Source organism: Berghia stephanieae, chromosome 2 (assembly GCF_034508935.2).
Source record: "Berghia stephanieae isolate SIO BIC M18660-M18661 chromosome 2, UCSD_Bste_1.3, whole genome shotgun sequence".
In the NCBI taxonomy this organism is placed as follows: Eukaryota; Metazoa; Mollusca; class Gastropoda; order Nudibranchia; family Aeolidiidae; genus Berghia; species Berghia stephanieae.
The window spans coordinates 70,774,681-70,796,771 of NC_088361.1; the positions used below are offsets into that span (position 1 = coordinate 70,774,681).

At 35.7% G+C, this 22,091-nt stretch overlaps 1 protein-coding gene across 9 annotated transcripts; it reads left to right on the forward strand.

Annotated features, from left to right (window-relative positions):
• Positions 1-4: 4 nt before the first annotated feature.
• On the forward strand, positions 5-21,948 carry LOC144965453 (tRNA (adenine(37)-N6)-methyltransferase-like). 9 transcript variants are annotated; one of them, XM_078900818.1, is made up of 5 exons: positions 36-78; positions 13,949-14,048; positions 15,860-16,050; positions 17,172-17,329; positions 20,746-21,948. In XM_078900818.1, exons 3-5 carry the CDS (start codon positions 15,860-15,862, stop codon positions 21,846-21,848), a joined length of 1,452 nt encoding a protein of 483 aa, XP_078756944.1. In that variant the 5' UTR covers positions 36-78; positions 13,949-14,048; the 3' UTR covers positions 21,849-21,948. The 9 variants fall into 9 exon arrangements, with proteins under 9 accessions (XP_078756940.1, XP_078756939.1, XP_078756941.1 ...); XM_078900816.1 differs by lacking the exon at positions 13,949-14,048 and adding an exon at positions 2,709-2,818 and having other exon boundaries at positions 39-102; XM_078900814.1 differs by lacking the exon at positions 13,949-14,048 and having other exon boundaries at positions 5-102.
• Positions 21,949-22,091: the final 143 nt, after the last annotated feature.

Here is a 22,091-nt window from a genome sequence, read left to right on the forward strand (position 1 = left end):
ACGATATCAACAATCAGCAACATCGTACTTTCACATTGGCAACAGTCAAAATCATCGTCAATTTTCCTCAGGAGTGAAGTACTGTTGCTTCTGTGTTTATTAGTAATTTTAATCTCAAATAAACATGCCCCTTTCATAACTAGATACCCACTAAGGAAGCCAGTACCATACATGAACAGTGAATTAAGAAAAAGAATGCTTCATACTTCATAGTCATAGATCTAGGCAGTTTAGTGGCAGTCAAATTGTGACCCAACTCGCCCACAGGAAAGTTGTGACTGGAAATTGCCGTTCGCGTTTTCGGTGGTTCAATTAAAGATGCATGACTTCGTTATAAAGAGGAATATTGCAGATATTTTGGTATCATTATTTTCGTCCTTTTAAATGGTGCCAATTCAATTAAGTAAAAATCCATTAATAACTCCAGAAGTTATATGAAGTTAAAATTTGGCAATTTTCAATTGCATTTATTTTTTTTATTTACCGCGTGTGTTTTTAAAATAAAAACGCTTGTTTTTAGAATAATATCTAAACTTTATTCATGCCAAATTTTAGGGCTCTATATCTATGCGCAGACACTTTTTAACTCTGCGCCGAAATGCCATGTTTACATTATCTTCTCATCATGGTTGCCCGACGATATCGATATTCATATCGATATTTTAAATTTAGTTATGTACTATTTTAAATTTAGTCCATATTATTTTCAGTACTATTATTTACTGTTTTTATTTTCAATACATACTTTCCAACTTTATTTATGGGCATTTTATAGTTTTTGTTTTAAAAGTTCGTATATTTCTTCTCTTTGTGAAATCCGATATTAATAATATCGATATTTAAAAAATACCAATTGATTTAATTTTATTTTATTTTGCCATCAAGTCATCAAGTTTCTTTCCCATATTATGCTTAGATATGTTTGTTATCATTTGTATCCATATTCTAAAGGCCTTGGCCTTAATAATTATTATGGTAAAAAGTTATATTAGTTATAAATTTTGACACCCCCACACATTGAGAGAGAAGGGGGGGGGGGAGAGAGTGGGGGGAATAACATTATATTAATTGTCAGTTCAAATGATGTAATAGCAATAAACCCAAAGTGGTTCAGCATAATTTTTTTAAGTATTAAAAGCCAGAACTTTCCTTCTAATTAAAATAGGGAATCTGTTTCAATTTATTTGAAATTTTTCAATCTACCATTTTATTTATATGCAATTAAATTGCCAGAGGTAAAAATAAACTCATTATGTCATTACGCAAAATGTTTATAATTTATATCTTTTCATTTAAATACTCTCAAACCCTTTTTTATTCTCTATGTATTAAATCAAAGAGGGGAATTATTTGCAATTGTTTCAGTGAGATATTGGAGATCAATCCAAAAGTGATATTTTAATTATGTAACATTTGTATCATATTATGTAATAGTGTGTTACTTTGAAATGTTTATCTTCCTCTTTATTAATACGGAGTTATAGTTAGACACCGAAGCTCGCTGACCGATCGACTTGTCCAACACGTGACCATTTTTTTTCTCACGTCCTCTCGTCTAATCTCGTCACTCCGGAATAGAAAGAGGAGGCGGAGCTCATATGATATAACGCAATGAAAGTTCTGTCCGATGACGGGTGGGGGGATATCACCTCTCCAAAACTTACCTTATTATATGAGATCTTGAGATTCTTATCCAATCATCGATTGCTCGTTTGACAGTTCGCTTGTGAACAGTTAGGAGACCATCTCTTGATTTATGGGCAGGCGGCTTTGCGTAAAGGCGGTGAGTGTTGTATACATCAAAGAGTACCGCTGACCGATGGGTAAATAGTGTTTGTGTAACCCAAAAGCCCTGCCGTCTCGACTGCAAGGTCTTGTATGTAATAGTTGCGTCACCATCTCAAGGCTCAGGAATTAATTAGTGAGCTGATTCAAACAATGTGGTTTTCAAATTTATCGTATACATAATCATTTGGAAGCTACAGAGAAAGGTGTTTTTGTGTAATCCCTTTCACACACACACACACACACACACACACACACACACAAACATATACAAACAATACACATCCCTGGTCATCTATTGCCTATATTATTAATGTTAATATATACATTCCATGCTGATTGTCACTACCCCCCCCCCCCCACACCCCCCAACCATTTCTACCATCCAAGTACCAGCGGCCTTTTCTCTTTGATTTCGTATCATGGTCTACCCGAAGCCCAACACCTCGATCGTTTGTGGGTCAACCCCCCCCCCCCCCCCTCCCCCCACCTTCCCCCGTAATCAATTTATAATTTTCTCTCTGTATAGAGCGCCACATGCACAATTATATACTATTACTATTGAATGACACTGACTTTGCCCCTCCCCTAACACAAGCCAACAGCAACCCAAGCTATCCTCTATCACGTGACCTTAGATCCGATGCTGCATACCGCTTGAGAGTCTTCACTATCCAGATCTCGTTCATGGTCACGTGAGAAGGCTATATCCGTTCGGGTTCGGCGTTCGGCGTCTCGTTTGGCCCGATTTCGTTAAAAGCCTAATGTAAATGCATTGCCCTCGATAAGACGAACATTTTGGTATACAATATATGATAAGAACTCCATATTGACTGTTTTAACCATTTTTTATTAACATCACGCGATTTCGGTCACAACTTTGCAATGGTAATTTTGGGGTAAAAATCGATCTGAAATTTCAGACTTTGAACTGTCGTAACTACATTTCTAATCAAGATAGAAACAAAATTCAAACTGTTTTGTAATCTGTGTTGCCAACTCTTTCATATGACATTGGTTTCAAGTGTGTGAGGTATATTTAAAATTTCCATTAAACTCCCTATATCTAGTTATTTAGATAGTATAGCCATAACTTGAAGAAAAAGGCTGTCATTTCATTCGTTATCCCCAGACACCTTTCTGGGGATAACGAAATTTCATTATCCCCAGACACATATTTGAAACTCAGCTCATTTAAACAACGAAGTGGCAATTCGGACCCGAGTCTGAATTGCTTCCCGTGGCAATTCGGACTCCTGCCACAATGCGCCTGCGCAATCACTGGAAGTGTCGGAAGTGGAAGCTGGGTCAAAAATGAAGTGTGGTAGGGTGGGGGGAAGCTGCTCGTTCTCAGTTGTCAGTTGTCAATCGGTAGGAGGGAGAGTGAGCGAGCAAGTCACGTTTTAGAACTCCCGAAGATGACTATACCTTTAAAAGCGGTGATCTATTATTCCCCTTTGTCTTACTTTTTCTTGGGTACTTTTTAATTGTAATTCTAGAACTTTTTACTATCCAATTTCTCCCTTTTTACTGGCGCTGATATGACAAATGTGTTGCAAGCGCCTTAAAAAAAAAATAAGTAAAACTTAATACCATAGATCTAAATATTCTCTATTATAATAGAGGCGATTCTTGGCAGCAAACCATGCAATAGAGCCCCGCCACTGGGGTAGGGGCAGTGTACTAATATACGTCTAATATTAATATTATTAGATAATATACTGGACTACACGGCGAATAAAACTAACTTAATTTTTGACTCTTTAGTTTTTGCTTTGATCTTGCTGTATCCCCCGTGCCACCCACTGTGCATCTTCCCCTGTCGCCCATTCCACTCCCCTGATCACAGGCAAATCACTGATAACAGGGAACTTCACCTGTCACAAGTGATTAATTACCTGCACCTTCGTCAGTTGAAACAAGGGGAGGTAAGGGAGGTCCGAAAACAAGGGTGATATTGTCAAAAAATTCATAAGAAATGCACTCCTTACATCATTTAATACTGGCAACCTATGTGTCACAGACAATTTCTTATTTTTTTTCAATATTTTAAATTTCTGTCGTAATTATATATATTTTTGTGAAGTGCCAATTGGATTATAAAGCAGATAAGAATATTTCAAATTAGTGAGTGAAATTGTTCTGTCCACCGTATATCATTGATTAAAATATTTTTAAAACATGTTTTGTCACCATGAGGGTCATATTTTCTTACACCCTAAAATAATTCAATAAATTTGCAATTAGTATGTCCAAGAAGTACGCTTAATTCACACGAAATAAAAAAGTTATGATTATTTAAAATCTGGGCAATCCGTTGTGTGAAATAACATTATTATTTTTGGTTGAGTGATTTTATTTTTTTATATTAATTTTATTTGTGGCACTGAAATAATTTTTTTTGTACTTCAGAACAAGATGGAACATTCTCTTGAAACTCATATAACTAAACTAAATAATCTATGTAGACTTTGTGGCAAAAGATGTTTGAAAAGAGGAGGTGGGAGAAGCAATTTAAAAAGATAAAGAAAAATTTGCATGACATGAAAGAATGTAAAGAAAGTATCATCGGACCAGTTAGAAAAGCAATACAACATGTTTTAGATCGGGATAAAATTGTCAGACAAGCATTTCACGGTGGCCACTTCATTGCCAATCACTGCCACAAATACATAAAGAAAGTAATCTACAGAGACCTTACAAAGACAGCTATACATGCAGTTAGTACAAACACCCAAAGAGACACCCTAATCACGAAAATAATTCAACTTGAGATCAAATATAATACTTTAAATGACAGCTACAGAGATGTACATAAATTAGTATCCCATTCAAATCCCATGTCATCAGAAGAAATTAAAAGAGCAGAGGAAGCCGTCGCAAGGTATTTGCAGAATTACAGAGAAGCATTCCCTCACTCAATTACCCCCAAATTACATATATTGGAAATGCACTGCATTGACTGGTTTAAGCGATATAAGATAGGTTTAGGATTCCATGGCGAGCAAGGTGGTCAACTGCTCCATTCTAGCATAGGGAAGATTGAAAAAAGAGCAGGAGGACTTCGAAGTGAAAAAGCAAAATTGTCTTTCACAATGGAAACATCATTGCTTCAAGTTGAACCAGACGTCAGTACTTCATAAAGGCCTCTAATAATAATCCTAAATTTTAGAATGATATCTCTCCTTTCTGGTTGGTGTTGAAAATAGATGAGAAACTATTGTTAAACTTGTTTATTTGTTTTCATAATGGTGTTGCATGCATTGTGATTAGACATGAAACTTTGTTAGTTGTGATGTGTGAAAATAGAAGAGAGAGAGTGATAGAAATATTTCTTAGTAAATTTATTACTGACAATGTGATCGGGAACGTGACAGACCATAGAATTTATATTATTAATTAATGAAATATGTCATCAAGTGAATCTTATTCATAAGGAATGATTGGATATCAGTTTTATAAGACACACACTAACACGTACCTTCCAGTCATCACTGTGACTGGCTAATTTGTGGACAGGATACTGGTGGATTTGATAAGGAGTTACCACAATATCAAGACCTCTCACAGGACTGCCAGGTCTGAACAGGCCACAAAACTTACATACACTTTTTCCTCATTCTCTTCTCCTTCTGATTATCTCAAAATTATTTGCCTGTACGGTGACTTATGCTATTTATTCACACGTTTCTTACCGATTATAGTTATGATCTTGCATTGAATTATAGTACAACTCATGGAGAGTGGCGTTGTAAAACCATTCGGTTCATAGCCATACAAATGGTATGACAATATTCTTTACATTATGAAGAACGAGAATATATGAATAAGAAAAAGTTACGTCAACGGATTATTGAGCAACGATTATTTGAAAATATCAATAAAATGCAGAATCGGAGAGAAAAAAATACAGGTAGCGAAAATGCTGACGCCAGTAGCATGATGAGTCATCGACCTGTCACAACTTGATTAATTACCCTCCCACCGGTGGAGCGCTGGCTCAAACTAAAAGTTCGAGTTTTAGTCGCCGTGACTAGGTGCCTATTAATAAAATAAGCACTGGTTGAATACAAAGAGAAAATGATCAACTGGTAATGGGATTGGGGGGTAACCCACAAACAACCGAGGCGCTGGACGCAGGGGAGAACATGGTGATATGAGATCAAAGAGAAAAAGGCGCCGGCTCTTGGGTTGTGGAAATGGTTGTTGGGGGAGGGGGGGGGGGAGTGTGTTTGTGTGTGAGATTATTCTGTTTTTAACTACTTAGAGATACTCATGAGTGTGTGTGTTTAGGAAGACCAATATGGTTTCTATAACTGCAAATGGAATAGTAACTGAGAGTTTCACTAATGATACTATTATGATAAGTTAATCGTTCGGGCGCATTGCATTGCAGTATTCCGAATCGAAGAGCAAACGGAGACTATTCAGACTCGACCCTGGTTATCAACGGAGTTCTATTTAGTTTAGACTCCGAAGCAATTCGGGAAGCAATTCAGACTCTGGGTCCGAATTGCCATGGGAGGCAATTCAGACTCTGGGTCCGAATTGCCATGGGAGGCAATTCAGACTCTGGGTCCGAATTGCCACGGGAAGCAATTCAGACTCGGGTCCGAATAGCCTTTTCCTTTAAACAATTATCCACATTCCAGAATATGGAATGTTTACGAATGCACATAGAAATAAGGAAAGTTAATAAAATATCTATAAAAACATAAAATTAACCAACATTAAATCAGTTGATACTATATATATACAATATGCGTCGACTTCGAAGTGGGTGTCATGGCCAAATGGTTTAGTCGTCTGCCCTGGAAGTTTTACCAGAATCGACGTTGTGGGTTCGAATCCTGGTTCCGCCACTTTTTTTTTTTTTTTTTAAATTCCGTCTTCTTTTTACAGAATGTTGCAAGGGATAAATGTCCCATCCATCCTCCTCCCCCCCCCCCCCCCCCCCCCGCCCCACCTCTTTTTTTTTTTAACTCTCTCTCTCTCTCTCTCTCTCTCTCTCTCTCTCTCTCTCTCTCTCTCTCTCTCTCTCTCTCTCTCTCTCTCTCTCTCTCTCTCTCGGTTCCTTTCTAGTTTCTATCAAATTGTCATATTCGTCCCCACTCCGATCTCAAAAAGTGAATAAATAATTAAAAAGCAAACAAACAGAAATATTCAGGGAGCGACTAAATGGTCAGATAGAGGAGAAAAAAACAAACAATAATTTTTTTAAAAATAAAAACAAGTTAAGAAATTCATGCTCAGAAACGGAACAAAAGGCCAAACAAAAAGGAGAAAAGAATGGACTCGCACAAATAAATAAAAAAGAGGTGGGGGGAGGATGGATGGGACATTTATCCCTTGCAACGTTCTGTAAAAAGAAGACGGAATTTAAAAAATAAAATTTTAAAAATTAAAAAAGTGGCGGAACCAGGATTCAAACCCACAACGTCGATTCTGGTAAAACTTCCAGGGCAGATGACTAAACCATTCGGCCATGACACCCACTTCGAAGTTGACGCATATTGTGTATATGTAGTAACAACTGATTTAATGTTGGTTAATTTTATATTTTTATAGATATTTTATTAACTTTCCTTATTTCTATGTGAATTCGGAAACATTCCATATTCTGGAATGTGGATAATTGTTTAACTCTTTAAGATTCAACCCGACAAAAACCGACAACGGCGTAATATTCATGGGCGGGGTAGCCGAAACTGGCCTCAGTAAGTAAAATCCAATCGTTGTGAAGGAAATGACAGCCCCTGTCACTGTCGCAGGATGTTTTCAGCTTTGATTTTTATAGATTTGCCGACAGAAAATAAAATATGTTGTAGAAATTGCTATTTAAATCCTATTTTATTTGCGGGTGAAAATCATTGACATTGCACTTTTTTTTGTAAAAATCGGGGGAAAATTACGTCTTTGGTGATGAAGAATGACTTTGATAACAATTTTTGTAAATTAAAAAAAATATTATGAATAATTTATAACTCCATTATTTGTGGGGTGATTTTGTCATTTGTGGTATCAATTTTATTGTAATAAAGAGATAGGAACTTCAGAGTTATTTTTTCTGATGCAAAATTATTACTTTGTAATTTTAGCACTAAGAAAAGTAGTTGGTAAATAAATTTGTTACACCTCTTTGATCTACCGCCTCCGTCCATTCGTGTAGAATTGTGAGTCACAGGCTATCTATCCAGATGGCCGAAACGACGATTCTTGCCATCCATGTATTACGCTATTGTTATGCAAGGAATATAACACCTTTTTGAGTTGGCCTAAAGTCTATATATATATATATATATATATATATATATATATATATATATATAATATATATATATATATATATATATATATCGATGGCCCGTTGATCAAACCTCTGAAGTATAGTTTCGCAAAGAGGCTATTTCATAGGTTTGATCAACGGGCCATCGATATATATGTATATATATATATATAATATTATGTTACTTTTCTTTGTGTGTCATGATTGGAATCTTGATGAGTGAATGTTTTTAAGGTATTTTTATGCACTATGTGTTAAAACCTATGTCGGTCAATGGCTTCTATTAGCCTGACTACATTATCTACGAAACATTTTTTAAATGCCGACAATAAATAAATATTTGAATTTGAATTAAATTATTCTTTAGCATTTACCGAACGACGTATGCTGACCCAGAAATGGCCTGAAATATTACCTCTAAACTCCTCATTTGTAAAATAAAATGAAAAAGGGTCTTTTACTTTTATTTTGCTCGCAGTACCTAACTCAACTGTCATAATGTGATATTTATTTAGAATTAGATAGACCACGGGTCTAGATATATTTATAATTATATGTCATAACTATAACGTTCATAAAATTAAATGGCTACGGTTATTCGGACTCGAGTCTGAATAGTATACCGTGGGTATTTAGACTCAAACTCCACTGCGCATGTGCAATCAATAAGTTTTTTCGGTAGTTCCTGTGGCAGTATTTTTTTTCATTTTGTTTTTTTTGGTAGTTTTTTTTTTTTCTTGTATTGTTTTTTGAGTTTTGTTGTGGGTGTGTGTGTGTGTGTGTGTGTGTGTGTGTGTATGTGTGTGTGTGTGTGTGTGTGTTTAAATTAGGAGCGAAATCTATTGTCACCTGCTAGATTGTGCTTGGTATCGCTCAGAAATTTTCACCCTGATACTGATTGCGCCACTTATAATAATAATAATAATATAATGATAATAATGATAATAATAATAATAATAATAATAATAATAATAATAATAATAATAATAATAATAATAATAATAATAATAATAATAATAATAATAATAATAATAATAATAACATATAGTATTTTTATGCTCCTCTGTTGACAGTGTATCTTAACGGATCGTTTTTATGCACCTTCGGTGACGGTTGGATCGTTTTTTTTATGCAATTTTTTTTTAATTCATTTTTTTATTACTTCTGTTTGTATATCTTAAACTTTTATTTGAATTTTTTTTTTAAAGTTTATATTAATATTTTTCTTCTTTGTATTATTATTATTATTACTATTATTATTATTGTTAGGTGGCGTTTATTGTTTTTGCTGTTTTGTTATGTTTTTGTTTTTGGTGGGTTTTTTTTGCTCTTTTCTTTTTTATGTTTCATTAATTGACAACAGAATGTGAATTTATTGATTGTAAGAATATAGAATATTAATCGTGAAGCGTTGATATTATTTGCAAGCTTTTTATAAACCCTTGACTCCAATCTTGCCAATGTTGGTAGATCATTTGTCAAGCATCATCTTTGATAAAGCGGTGTAATGTCAAGTTTTTCGGTGTTTGTCAGCAGTGTGTGTCACACTCCGATGACTCATCCCCATCTTCATTATTCATGAGTTGTCTTTTGTGTGGCTGAACAGAGTCCAGTAGCTCCTGGGATATCAGTTCACTGCTGATGGATATATTGCTGTCCATTGTAACGAATCAATCAAATCATAACTTTTTTGTTTAATTTTTAGATATATATCTTTTTTCCAATCAAGATAGAATCAAGATGTTACGATTAAGCGGTGAAGGTGTGCGAATCAGAGGAGCGATTATGTAGAAAAATGTGTTGCATATAAGCCAAGTGTGAGATTAACTGATGTGCGATTAAACGGAGTAAACTGTATTAATAATAATAATAATAATAATAATAATAATAATAAAAATAATAATAATAATAATAATAATAATAATAATAATAATAATAATAATAATGATAATAATTTTAAAAACAACAACATTCTGAAAAGAAAACAAAATAATCATTGTATAGAAAAACAAATAAATAAGAATTAAACAAGAATCTGAGAAAAAAATAATTCCTTTACAGTGGAATACGCATAAAGTCAACACTATTTGTTGATCCCAAATTTTCTGTTCTTTATCTAAGTGTGTTCCATTGATAATGGATTAAGTCAACCTTGCATAAAGTCAAAGTCCACCAATCTTTCTGGACCAGTGGTGTGGTATTTTATCGATTCTACTGTGATTTTAAAACTCTTGCTGAGATACAGAGCAAAAGGAATTGTGATTAGATTGGAAAGGTGGTCTAATCCACTCTGCTCTATCCACACAGACTTCTGCATAACCTAAAGTTTTTTTGTTTTGTTTTTGTTTATCAAGGTTTTTATGCGCTTGCAACACATTTAGGTCATATCATTGATTTACAAGGAAATAGATATCATCTCCCAAAACAATAACTATGCATTTGACTGTTTCCCTCCCAGCCAAGGACCACGACCAGAGCCAGGGCAAAAACAAATAATCTTTACTTCCAAGACAAAGACAGAAATCAAATTGGAAAACAAATATAATGGGATAGAAGACACAGTAAATGCCACCCTGCCCACTATGGGAGGCCAGGAACCCCACCCAGTAACCTAAAGTTCATATGTTATGTACTGGATAATTTTCAACCACTTTGGATTAGAAATTTTGCTGCATTGTTTTGATTGTCATTTTTATCTCTTTTATTTGGGTATGTTCTTGGATCTAGTTTTGTGCAAGTGAATAATAAATTATATTTAACAGGATATGGCAAAGATTAGTAGTCAAGAGACAAACAACACCAAGGGTTCATTTTAACATAAAATAATCCAACCTCAAACTACCATCAGTTTCCCTGAAGTAGTGATTAGAGTAAACAAATTATAGAAACAAAATAAAAACATTTAAGTTAGTAGGTAATGTGTCAATACTTTAATGAAGGATGGCCTATTGACTGATTTGCCAATTAACAATGCTCATACTGATGGGGGGGGGGGATGGAGAAAAGGCGTAAGTGCCTATTTGCCATTTTCAGTTCCATATATTTATATATATATATGATTAGTTTAATATTTACCACAATGTTGGAGTCAGCCTACATCGATGTTTCAGGCCTAGTCAGCCATCGTCAGGACTGTATGTTACATGACTTTGGTTTGTTGTCTGTTGTTGTTTGTTGAAGTGGTTCCGGTTTGTAGTTGATAAGTAAGTACTTCCGGCGATGTGGACACGTATTGTACATCTCATTTTTCCGTGTTGAGTGTGGCTTCATGAGGGTGTTTGATTATAGTATATTGCTCTTCCAGGCATAAGCTACATTGTTTTGATGTTGGTGTGTATCCTGTTGCTTTAGATAAAATTTTCCATGAAATGTTGTGGTCTAGTTTGTTGTCTTTTAATTTCCAAATATGTTCGCTGAGTTTTGTGGATGTTTTTTTGTTAGTGTTTCTAAATGTTGAGGTGTGGAGGTTGTATCTTGTTTTGAAATTATTTTCCGTTAGTCCTACATATTTTTCTTGCTTGTTTGTTTTAGTTCAGTGACTGTGGCGTGGTAAATTAAACTTGATTCTAAACATTGTTTGTTTAGCGGGCAATGTTCCTTATTTCTGCAGTTACATTTTCTGATGGGTGGGTTTTGCTCTTGTCGGTGGTTTATTAATACTTTTTTGTTGTGGCTTGAAATTATTTGTTCTATTTTGCGCATACACGAGTAGCTTATTTTTATGGTATTCCTGTTGATAATTTTATGTAGCTTGTGGTTTTTTGGAAAGTGTGTATCAATTAACTTCAGGAACTGCTGTCCATTGGACAAACCGGAACCACTTCAACAAACAACAACAGGCAACAAACTTAACTCATGTAACACACAGTCCTGACGATGGCTGTTTAGGCCTGAAACATCGATGTAGACTGACTCCAACATTGTGGTAAATATTAAAATAATAATTCGCTCCATTGCTACATGTCGAGCACTATCCGTACCTTATTTGTATCAAACACGATTCTTCTTCTTCTTCTTCTTTCCTCTGATGGACATCTATGGCTGCAGTCCGATATCTGCTATGAAGTCTGTGGTCCGCTTTAGGTCCTCAGCCTCACCATAGAGCTTTGTGTTGAGTGTTGGAGGGGTGACCCAGTGGTTCGAACGTTGCACGTTGTATAATGGGCAATCCATAAGCACATGTAAAGTGGTCTCATGGTCGGTTCCACATGGGCAATAAGGGGTTGTTCCAATACCTAGCTTTGTAAACATATGTCCTCTTAGTCTATTGTGTCCTGTTCGGAGGCGGAATAGGGTGACTTGGCTACTTCGCTGAATGGCATGGATTGGATCCTGCTTGTTGTGTTCCAGGTGTGTGTCATTCCTTTCTTTGTCTATTTTTAGCTTTATTATTTTCTTTTGCTGATGGTAAGTGATTGACGACTTCAGTTGTTCCTTTTGAGCTCCTTCTTTGGCCAGTTGATCGGCAATTTCATTTCCATATATACCTACATGACTTGGAATCCACTGCAGCACAATTTTTCCTGTTTTATCAGATAAGCCCTCAAGGGCCTCCACAGTGTGTGCGGCTTCAGAGTCCTGGTAATTTTCAATAGACCGGAGAGCATCATCAGAGTCTGTCAAGTAAACCACATTTTTCCCGTATATTCTGTGATCTCTGGATAGTTCTTTTGTTGCATTGAGGATGGCTTTTTCTTCAGTTTTAGTACTTGTGCACATTGAACCCACTGATACAGATATTTTTGTTTCTGTTTTATCTGTCCAGTGTATGAGTGCACCAGCACCTCCATTCATGAGGGGGCCGGAAACTGAGCTATCTGTATAAACTCTTATCCAGTTGGTCATTGGGTATTTTTTATCGATCATCTTTAGGGTTTGAGCATTGTCATTATTGCTTCGAATGTTTTTCTTGTTGATGGTTATGAATTTTTGTTTCTTTTTCCACGGTGGTGGTTTGAGATTTGGGACATTGATTTGGGCAATATCTTCCTTTGGTGTCACTTTATATTTGCTCTCTAGTTTTTGTCCCAAGGCGATGAAGTTTTCCCTTTTGAGCCGATTCTCTTTCTTTTCCATTGTACTTGGATGCAGTGGTTGGGATTCCATGAATTTTATCTTTGAGAATTGTGTCATTATTTTTTTAATTTCGTTGTTCTTTGAGAGGTTTTATTCCTGTGTGGGTTTCCATCTTGTGAATTGGTGTTGTTTTCATTGCTCCAGTGATCACGCGTAGGCATTGGTTTTGGACTTTTTCAACCTTTTGAAATTGAGCCTGCTGGGTGGGGTTCCTACCTCCCATAGTGGGCAGGGAGGTACTTATTGTGTCTTCTATCCCCCTATATCTGTTTTCCAACTTGCATTCTGTCTTTTCTTGGAATGGGATTGCTTGGTTTTGTCCTGGCCCTGGTCGGGGTCCTGGCTGGGAGGGAAACAGTCAAATGCATAGTTATTGTATTGGAGATGATATTTTTTTCCTTGTAAATCATCTCTCTGTTATATATTATTATATTTGTTATAATTTATAATGTAAGCATTTGAGTGTGTTCCTCTTAGTGGGGGCCGTGCTTGTGTCCGGATGAGACTTATAGGTCAACTCAAACTAAGTACATTGATGGTATGCTCTTGGAATCTACATCTGATCCCTATTTGTTCTCAGTTCCCCTTTGTCTTACTTTTTCTTGGATGCTTTAATTGTAATTCTAGAACTTTTTACTATCCCATTTTCTTCCTTTTTACTGGCGCTGATATAACCTAAATGTGTTGCAAGCGCCGTAAAACCCTTAAAAACAAAACAAATTGAGCCTGTGAGCACGTTCCCCATGCCGATATGGCATAGTCTATTGCAGGTCTTACATATCCAAGATATGTCTTCTTCAGGACGTTTGAGTTTGCTCCCCATTGCGTTCCAGCAAGTTTTCGGAGAAGCTGCATTCTCTTGTACCCTTTCTGTTGACTTTCATCCATTTGATGTTTCCAAGTGAGTCGAGGGTCAAATTTCACTCCTAGATACTTAGGCATAAGGTCTTCTTGTATAAAACACAATTCAATTTATATATATATATATATATATATATATATATATATATATATATATATATATATATATATATATATATATATATATATATATTTATGTATGTGTGTGTGTGTGTGTGTGTGTGTGTGTGTGTGTGTGTCAGAAACGTGCATTTAATTCATGTCATTTGGCATGAAAAAAAAAAATCAACAAAAAACAAAACTGGCTTTGGCCTCTTTCATTGTCTATTTTCTTTTTATTTAATAAAAATCACTTTAATTTTGCTGATTTGGTACGGGGTTGCTAAATTAGATTAATTTTCCAAAAAAGGCCCAACAATTCACAGAAAATTAGAAACAAGCCTGAAATTTCTTACCCCAGTGCCATGAGTTATGTCTTGATTTAATCAATAATTCACATTTTCTTATCAGTAAAGTTTAAAGTGAAAATATGTATATTTTTAAAATATTAGTGTTATTTTGTCTTCAAAATAGTTGTGATTTGAAAAAAATGCCAAAAATATGCCAGCTTGCGAAACCCAATTTTTCCATTCCAGACGACTTTAAAAATCGCGAACGTTTTTTGGAATTTGACATTTATATGGCCAAATTGGTAAAACCCTGATTTGGTACACAAATTACCATTGGCTTTTGCTCAGATAATTTGGCTGTTTTTCATTACTGGTTTGATATTTTGTAAAAAAAAAAAAACTATCTGGCAAGATCTGTCACTTTTGGCCTGTGATTATTGACAGACCTTTCTGTGTATAATGACAGCCATTCCTTTAATTCATTTGTATATCGTCACCATAAAAGGGGTAAAAGTCATTATATCATGATTCTATTTTTTTTTTAAGTGGCAGAGTATACATCCAATTATAAATTCCTGGGGTACCCCATACATTAGATAAAATCCATCAGAATATTTACCATTTGTTTTATTAATTAGTGTTCTAAATCTAAGGTACGATTGAAAACATTTTAGTGCAGTACCTCCTGATACCACAAGTAAGGTTTAAGGGATGGATTAAAATTTGATGGTCAGTGACAATGCCATATGTTATTAATATAGTTGGGGGGGGGGGGGGGGGTTCAAGCCAGTTTTGAATTATAAATTCAAAGTGCCTACCTGGTTAGGGCATTTCCTTTTTTTAAATAGGTCTTTCAAATTCTAAAAGAATTCCCTTGAGTACCGAACCTCTATGTTTTTGGGGTGGGGTAATATTCCAAATTATATACACAACCATCTCCCTGTGCATAAATTTGATAAGAGCTAAAATAGAATGTGAAAATGGATCAATATATATATTTCATTGTTAAATGTATGGACATTACCCAGCAAAGACAGGCATAAAAAGCTTAACTTTGATTTTAGTTGACTGGGGTTTTGTAGTTCAGTGTGTTAGCTGACAAATCTAAAAGATCTATCTAATAAGGCAATTGATATTGTGTTTTGATTCGACTCCTACTATACTACTGTCTTTTAAGTTGTATGGATTATTTTATTTGGCAGTTTTTTTTGTGTGTATTTTTTATTACTTTTTAAAAATTATATTTTTCAACTTATAAGTATCAGATTGTCTGCCAGGATCTCATTGCATGGTTACAAAATGTGATATGTATGCAGTGATGATAATAATAATATGCTGCAACATGAATATCAAACAGTCATGAATCATAGCAGTAATAGATAAAAGATATGATGTTTGGATGTAAACATGATTTAAGCCAATGATTTGCTTACCGCCTAAAACTATATTTTTCTCTTTTCAGATGATGGAAGCAATGTCTGCATTTACTTTAAAGCCAATTGGTCATATGAAATCGGTTTTTCATTTCAAAAATGGAACCCCACGGCAGTCGTCCCTGTGTCAAAATGCTAGGGGAATACTCACAATAGAAAAATCAGTCTTTAACAATCCAGAACATTCTTTGGACGGCCTGCAACACTATTCACATGCCTGGTAATTTCTTTTCATCTATTCTTTATACCACATGGTTTCTGCAACTTTATGTAGCCAAAGTTTGAGAAAATTATTTTTACTTATCTTGGCTCAAAAATACAGAGAGAAAAATGTTTTAAAGGTTACATAGTACAATGAAATTAAAGGAGTTTAAACAATTTTAATTCCTTTTTAAACAACTGGAGATGAGTTAGTAAATTAAATCTTCTAGCTTAATTTTAACTGAGGGTAAGAGGTAATTGGAGATGTTGGTCGAATCGCCAGTTTTTGATATCTTTTATTATGCATGGCATGTCCTTTGTTATGGTCTCAAGTGAGTAAAGAGCTACTCGACTATGCATGAAGATATGTAGAATGAGGCCCCAGAATTTACTAGTTACTATAAATGAAAAACATTTAACGATTTGTTTAAGATGAAATAAAAAGAAAGATGAAATTTAATTAAAAGAGATAAATAGTGATTGTGGTAGTTACAAATAGAAACGTGAATATATTACGTAACTTATGATGATATGTCAGGTTCGTAAGGTTACGTTTCCAGGCAGTTGACAGGCGTGGGTGCTATATTCCTCCGATAACGGGCTCAGGCTCGTAAAGTTCCACTTCCAGGCAATTGAGAAGGGGTTATTCAGATGTTTCTTCGACAGCGGGCTCAGGTTTGATCCTTAAAATGTTGACGGTTACACCGTCAAAGGTAAAAGCTCCGGCGTCTTGATGGTGGAGATAAAATATCCACAAAGTATCAAAAGATAAAAATCTTCAAATATATATGAGGAATGGAGCGACTGGCCGTCCGGTATAGATTGTAGAGAGAAGTGAGTGTAGAATGTTAGACCTATCAGCTTTTATAACAAGTGGCTACGTGACAGAATGTAGAACGAAAAGTTTTCACTAATTAGAAATTAATTCGAGGAAGGCTATAAAAGGAAAGACGATCTAATATTAGAAGGTAAAGTTTATCTAAGCCTACCGAAATATAACTGGAGTGAGATGAATTCAGTTCTTAATAAAATAAAATTTAATAAGATAATTGTGAACAACCTTTACTGTGACATCCTTAATCTCAAATGTTTTCCTTGCACACAAATGATGAAATTTTTATATATTTTTTATCTATGCAGGGTTCTGTTTATATTTCACAAGAATAATAATGCCCACAAAAAGGCCAAAGTGAAACCACCACGTCTCAATGGTCAACGAGTAGGAGTATTCTCCACAAGATCTCCTTATAGGCCCAATAATATTGGCTTATCTTTGGCCAAGATTGACAGAATACAAGGTAAATAATGAATTAAAATGATTCCTAACTTAGAGGAATTTTTTTCTCTTTGGACTATTCCAAGGGAAGGGCGGAATAACCCAGGCATCAGTCGCATTATAAAGCCACAATGTGAGCTAGGGTGATGTGACTTTCATTAGGTCAAACAGAGCAGTAGGTTTTCGAAACTCGATGACCTTTGGGAAGAAGCAAATACTATATTGCAGTGCCATGCTGGATCAATAATTATGATCTTTCAAGGGAAATTTTTATTTGATTGAGGTGTTGTTTGGAGTGTTCTAGAAGCTAGGATCTTGCAACTAATTATTAGCAGTATATTTTCATGGATCATTTTTAAGTCACTTAAAGATTTTGTAATCATCCTAAAGCTTTTTAACCAAAAGTCAAATCTCTTATGTTATTTGCATTATTATCTTTTTGTACACATTTGAGATTGAAAAATGTTTAACGGTTTCAGGTTCCAGATGAAAGAAAGAGACAGAGAGAGAGAGAGAGAGAGAGAGAGAGAGAGAGAGAGAGAGAGAGAGAGAGAGAGAGAGAGGGGGGGGGGGGGGGGAATTTATCTAGAATAATGCTAATGCTAGATTCTCATAGAATGGAAAGATAGGACGTATTCAGAACATCTCTGTTTTTGTTTGTTTTTAAGGGTTTTACGGCGCTTGCAACACATTTAGGTTATATCAGCGCCAGTATAAAGGAAGAAGATGGGATAGTAAAAACTTCTAGAATTACAATAAAAGCACACAAGAGTAAGTAAGACAAAGGGGAACTGGGAACAAATAGGGATCAGATGTAGATTCCAAGAGCATACCACCAATGTACTTAGTCTGAGATCACCTATAAGTCTCATCCGGACACAAGCACAAAATCCAACAAAGAGGAATACACTCAAATGCTTACATTATACATAATACAAAAATAACAAATATAATAATACATAACACAAGAGAGATGATTTACAAGGAAAATATTATCATCTCCCAAAACGATAACTATGCATTTGACTGTTTCCCTCCCCGCTAGGACTCCGGCCAGGGCCAGGACAAAACCAAGTAATCTCATTCCAAGACAAAGACAGAAAGCATGTTGGAAAACAGAGATAGGGGGATAGAAGACACAGTATGTACCTCCCTGCCCACTATGGGAGGCCAGGAACCCCACCCAGCAGAACATCTCTGATACAGCCAACTCCAAGGCAACGAAACCTCAGATTCAACAAACTTTAAAAATTGCCATTCGACACATCTAAAGCCAACTCACATACAATAACCACACACCCCAGCTAAAGGAAAGCATTGAGTCTTCCAAATGTTGACAAGTGTTGACATGGGGGGGGGGGGGGGGGGGGGGGGGGGGGGGGGGGTCAGACCAAATCTGATGTCATCAAAAAGTACCCATTTAACCTATATCAAAATAGCATTCCAAAAAATAACAAAAAGTTGTAAAGTAAATATGAAAGATCGTCTAAGAAAATGTGACAGGTTTGAAGAAGTGCAGATAGGAGAAGACAGTGATGATGAAGATGAGGATGAAGATGATAGTGCTACCAATACAGAGCCATTACGAGATACGCAGGGGAGATCAGTGTTACCTGTATCTAAACTTTATGTCCTATTTTACTCAGAGCTTTAATGATGATAGAAATAATAATGAAAATATGATATACATATATCATTTAATAGCGCTTTATTTCCCATCCCACTAAAACTGTACTTTCAAAAACAAACATAATTCAAAAGTACTTGGTCAAAAAAAAAAGAAAAAAAAAAAAGGAGAATAGAGATCATTATTATACTGTTAATTGGAGTTGTATGTTTATCATTTGGTACCTACCTGTCTGACTTTTTTTTAATTGGATGACATGTCCATTGCTGATTCCTTTGTATAATAATATTTTATTTAACCCATGAATGTAATGTTACATGATATTCTTAAAAGGAAAAAGGGAATGTTGAAAAAAAGTTACTCTTTCTTTCTTTTGTATGATGACATCATTTTAAAACAATTGGAAAAGGAGGGGGGGGGGGGGGGGGGGGGGGGGGGGGATCAGGCCAATGATTACAAGTGATGACAAAGGAGAAGGGGGGAGGCAGAAAGGGCAAATTTTTGATGACATCATTTTTGTACAGTCCCTAACCGAAAACAATAGAGAATATTTTATGGGAAGTAAAGGTTCTATAAAATTTGAACTTACAGTAGAATTACTTTAAACCAACATTTTGGGGACCTTCTAAACCATTTCGGTTTAAAGACATTTTGGTTTAAAGCAAGTTCCCGTTTTGCAATGTTTTTCAAGGGTAGTAACTATTTAAGTTTAAGGAATTTGCTCATTTAATCGTATCATAGGTTTCCCCTTAAATGGAGTTGTTGAATAAATGCCGTCTTCGTAACCATTAAATTTTTTTTTTTTTTTTGGTGTGTTTTAAAAATCTTTTTGGGGGTTTTCGTTTTCAATTCAAAATTTTTGAAAGAGTTGAGTTCGGGATGCCGTGTATTTTACATATCTCTGTCTTGATCAACTTTTTTTTCATCGACTTCACATAGTATTTTGATTTTAAACTCCAACGTGTAAGCACAGTGCTTTCTTCAGGCATTCTTTAGTAAAATGCTAAGCTAAAATAAGATCGAAAGTTCTTGTGCGATAATTGATAATGAATGACGCGCAGCTACTCAGAGGTGAAGTGAAATGGAAATGAAAAGGCGTGTCAATGCTAAGCTGTCTACTACACACCCCTCTTTTGTTGAGAAGCCATAAGGTTCAAAGCTAGGACTTCATATAGATGTCACTGGTTCAAAGGCCTAGTTACATAGAATCTCACCCCCCCCCCCCCCCTCACACGCACATTTAAACAAAGTGGAAATGAAGTGGCATGTCAATGGTAAGTTGTCTACCACCCCCCCCCCCCCCCCCCCTCCTCCTTATTCTCGTGTTGAAAATTTGTCAGTTCCAAAGCATCAACACACGAGCGAGAACATCTCGGTTGTGTGATTTTACACCCCAACTCCCCCTCTTTCCTCATTTTTCGCCTGCCAGTCACCCGCTGTCTTCCTTTTCCAGTCTGTGCAATTGTGGTGTTGGCCAAACCCAAGTGCAGTGATTGAAGTGTTTGCCTACCCCCCACCCCCACCCCACCCATCACCCTCATCTTTGTTTAATATCGCCGGGCATTATTACGTGTGGCCACCTTCCCGAATTATTGAAGAAAAAATAGAGAGAGAAAAAGGGAAGGTGCTCTCAAGTTGTTTCGGTTTAAAGAAAGTCCTGCTTAGAAGTATTTCGGTTCATCGTAAGAATTAGTACAAAGATAATGAAGAAACTAGTACAATTTATTAAATTCTTTGCGGTTTAAGGTATTTTTCGGTTTAGCTTCTTTCGGTTTGAAAGTAATTTTACTGTATTTTTATAATTTTTCCAGATGCATCAATCCATTTCAGCGGCATTGACATATTGGATGGTACCCCAGTTATTGACATCAAGCCTTACATCCCAGATTATGACAAACCAACAAATCACGAATATCTTTGTCGTCAATCTTCTCCACTTCCGTTTAATAGTTCTACTAATAAGACAAATGCTCCAGGCAGTTCCGCATCTAAACTTGTTATCCAAGGAGAAAATATTGCATCAGAGGAGTCCCTAATTTATGATAATCAACAAGAAGTAAATACTTTAAAAGACGTGTCTGTTGCTTTACCAAATCCTACAGGAGAATCTGTGCAGTCTGTTGAAGAAGGGTTTTACTCGCTATCTGCAGCTTTAGACCAAGCGCGGGAAACTTTAGAACATAGAGTATGTGGTGGAAATTTACATTGCAGTGACATTGAATGTGAGGAACAAAAAGTTTTGATAGATGGTATTAACTTGTTGGATTCTGTAGATGCCGCAAGTGGGAGTAAAGCCGAAAGTAAGGTTAGTGAAGAAAAAGAGAACAATACAGGAAATGATAACAATGATGATGAAGATTTGTTAGATTTCTTGGTTGGAAATGTTATATGTAAAGCTGCATCTGATGTTCTTTTGACTGATGATCATCCAGTAAATGAAGAAAGTTCTGATGTTAGTAATTATGATGATTTTGCCATGTCTGTGTTTCATAATAAAAGGTCTACATTGGAGAAACGAAATTCGAATCAAAGGGAAACAACTGGGGGAATGGAGTGTGGTAAAGGTGGTGATTTAGCAGTTACTGCCCCTTGGTTATCATGTCCCCCTGTGACGAAAGTTAATGTTATATTCTCAGCAGAATCACTGGACCAACTCCAGAGTTTCCATTCAGATGCCACAGATCCTCGTTATAGGACTGAAATGATATCAAGTCCTGATGACGCAAAGAAGGCAATCACTAGTATATTACACGAAGAGCCCCGGTCGGTCTATCGACGCCAAAAGTGCCAAAATAGTGTGTACTTTTTTGCCATTGATGTTTTGCACGTGACTTGTTGGTTCGATGGTGATGCTGTGACAGTTCTCCGCATAAGGCCGGCTGCTGATGTTCCTCAATTACAGGGAAAGCATTGAAATGTTTTCTTTTTTTATTTTGTCAGCCAATAATAAATTTCTTAATGTAATACATTATAACGATTTTCAAGAATAAACTGCTTAACGTATTGCATTAAAACGGTTTTCAATTCTTCCCTTTTAAAACTTACTTATCCTCCTGGTGCATCATCTGCACATAAACCCGACACAGTAGATGTTCAACCATCACGGTCTGCTTCCATTTTCTACATCTTTCCCCATGTCCAATTCTGGATGTCACGG

What these genes read in the sequence shown, in the direction of transcription:
- LOC144965453 (XM_078900812.1), top strand. Translation starts at nt 14,857, where the DNA reads ATGACAGCCATTCCTTTAATTCATTTGTATATCGTCACCATAAAAGGG. An exon ending in ATATCGTCACCATAAAAGGG is followed by an intron (nt 14,905 to 15,859) that starts GTAAAAGTCATT and finishes TTCTCTTTTCAG; the next exon opens with ATGATGGAAGCAATGTCTGC. An exon ending in CAAGATTGACAGAATACAAG is followed by an intron (nt 17,330 to 20,745) that starts GTAAATAATGAA and finishes TAATTTTTCCAG; the next exon opens with ATGCATCAATCCATTTCAGC.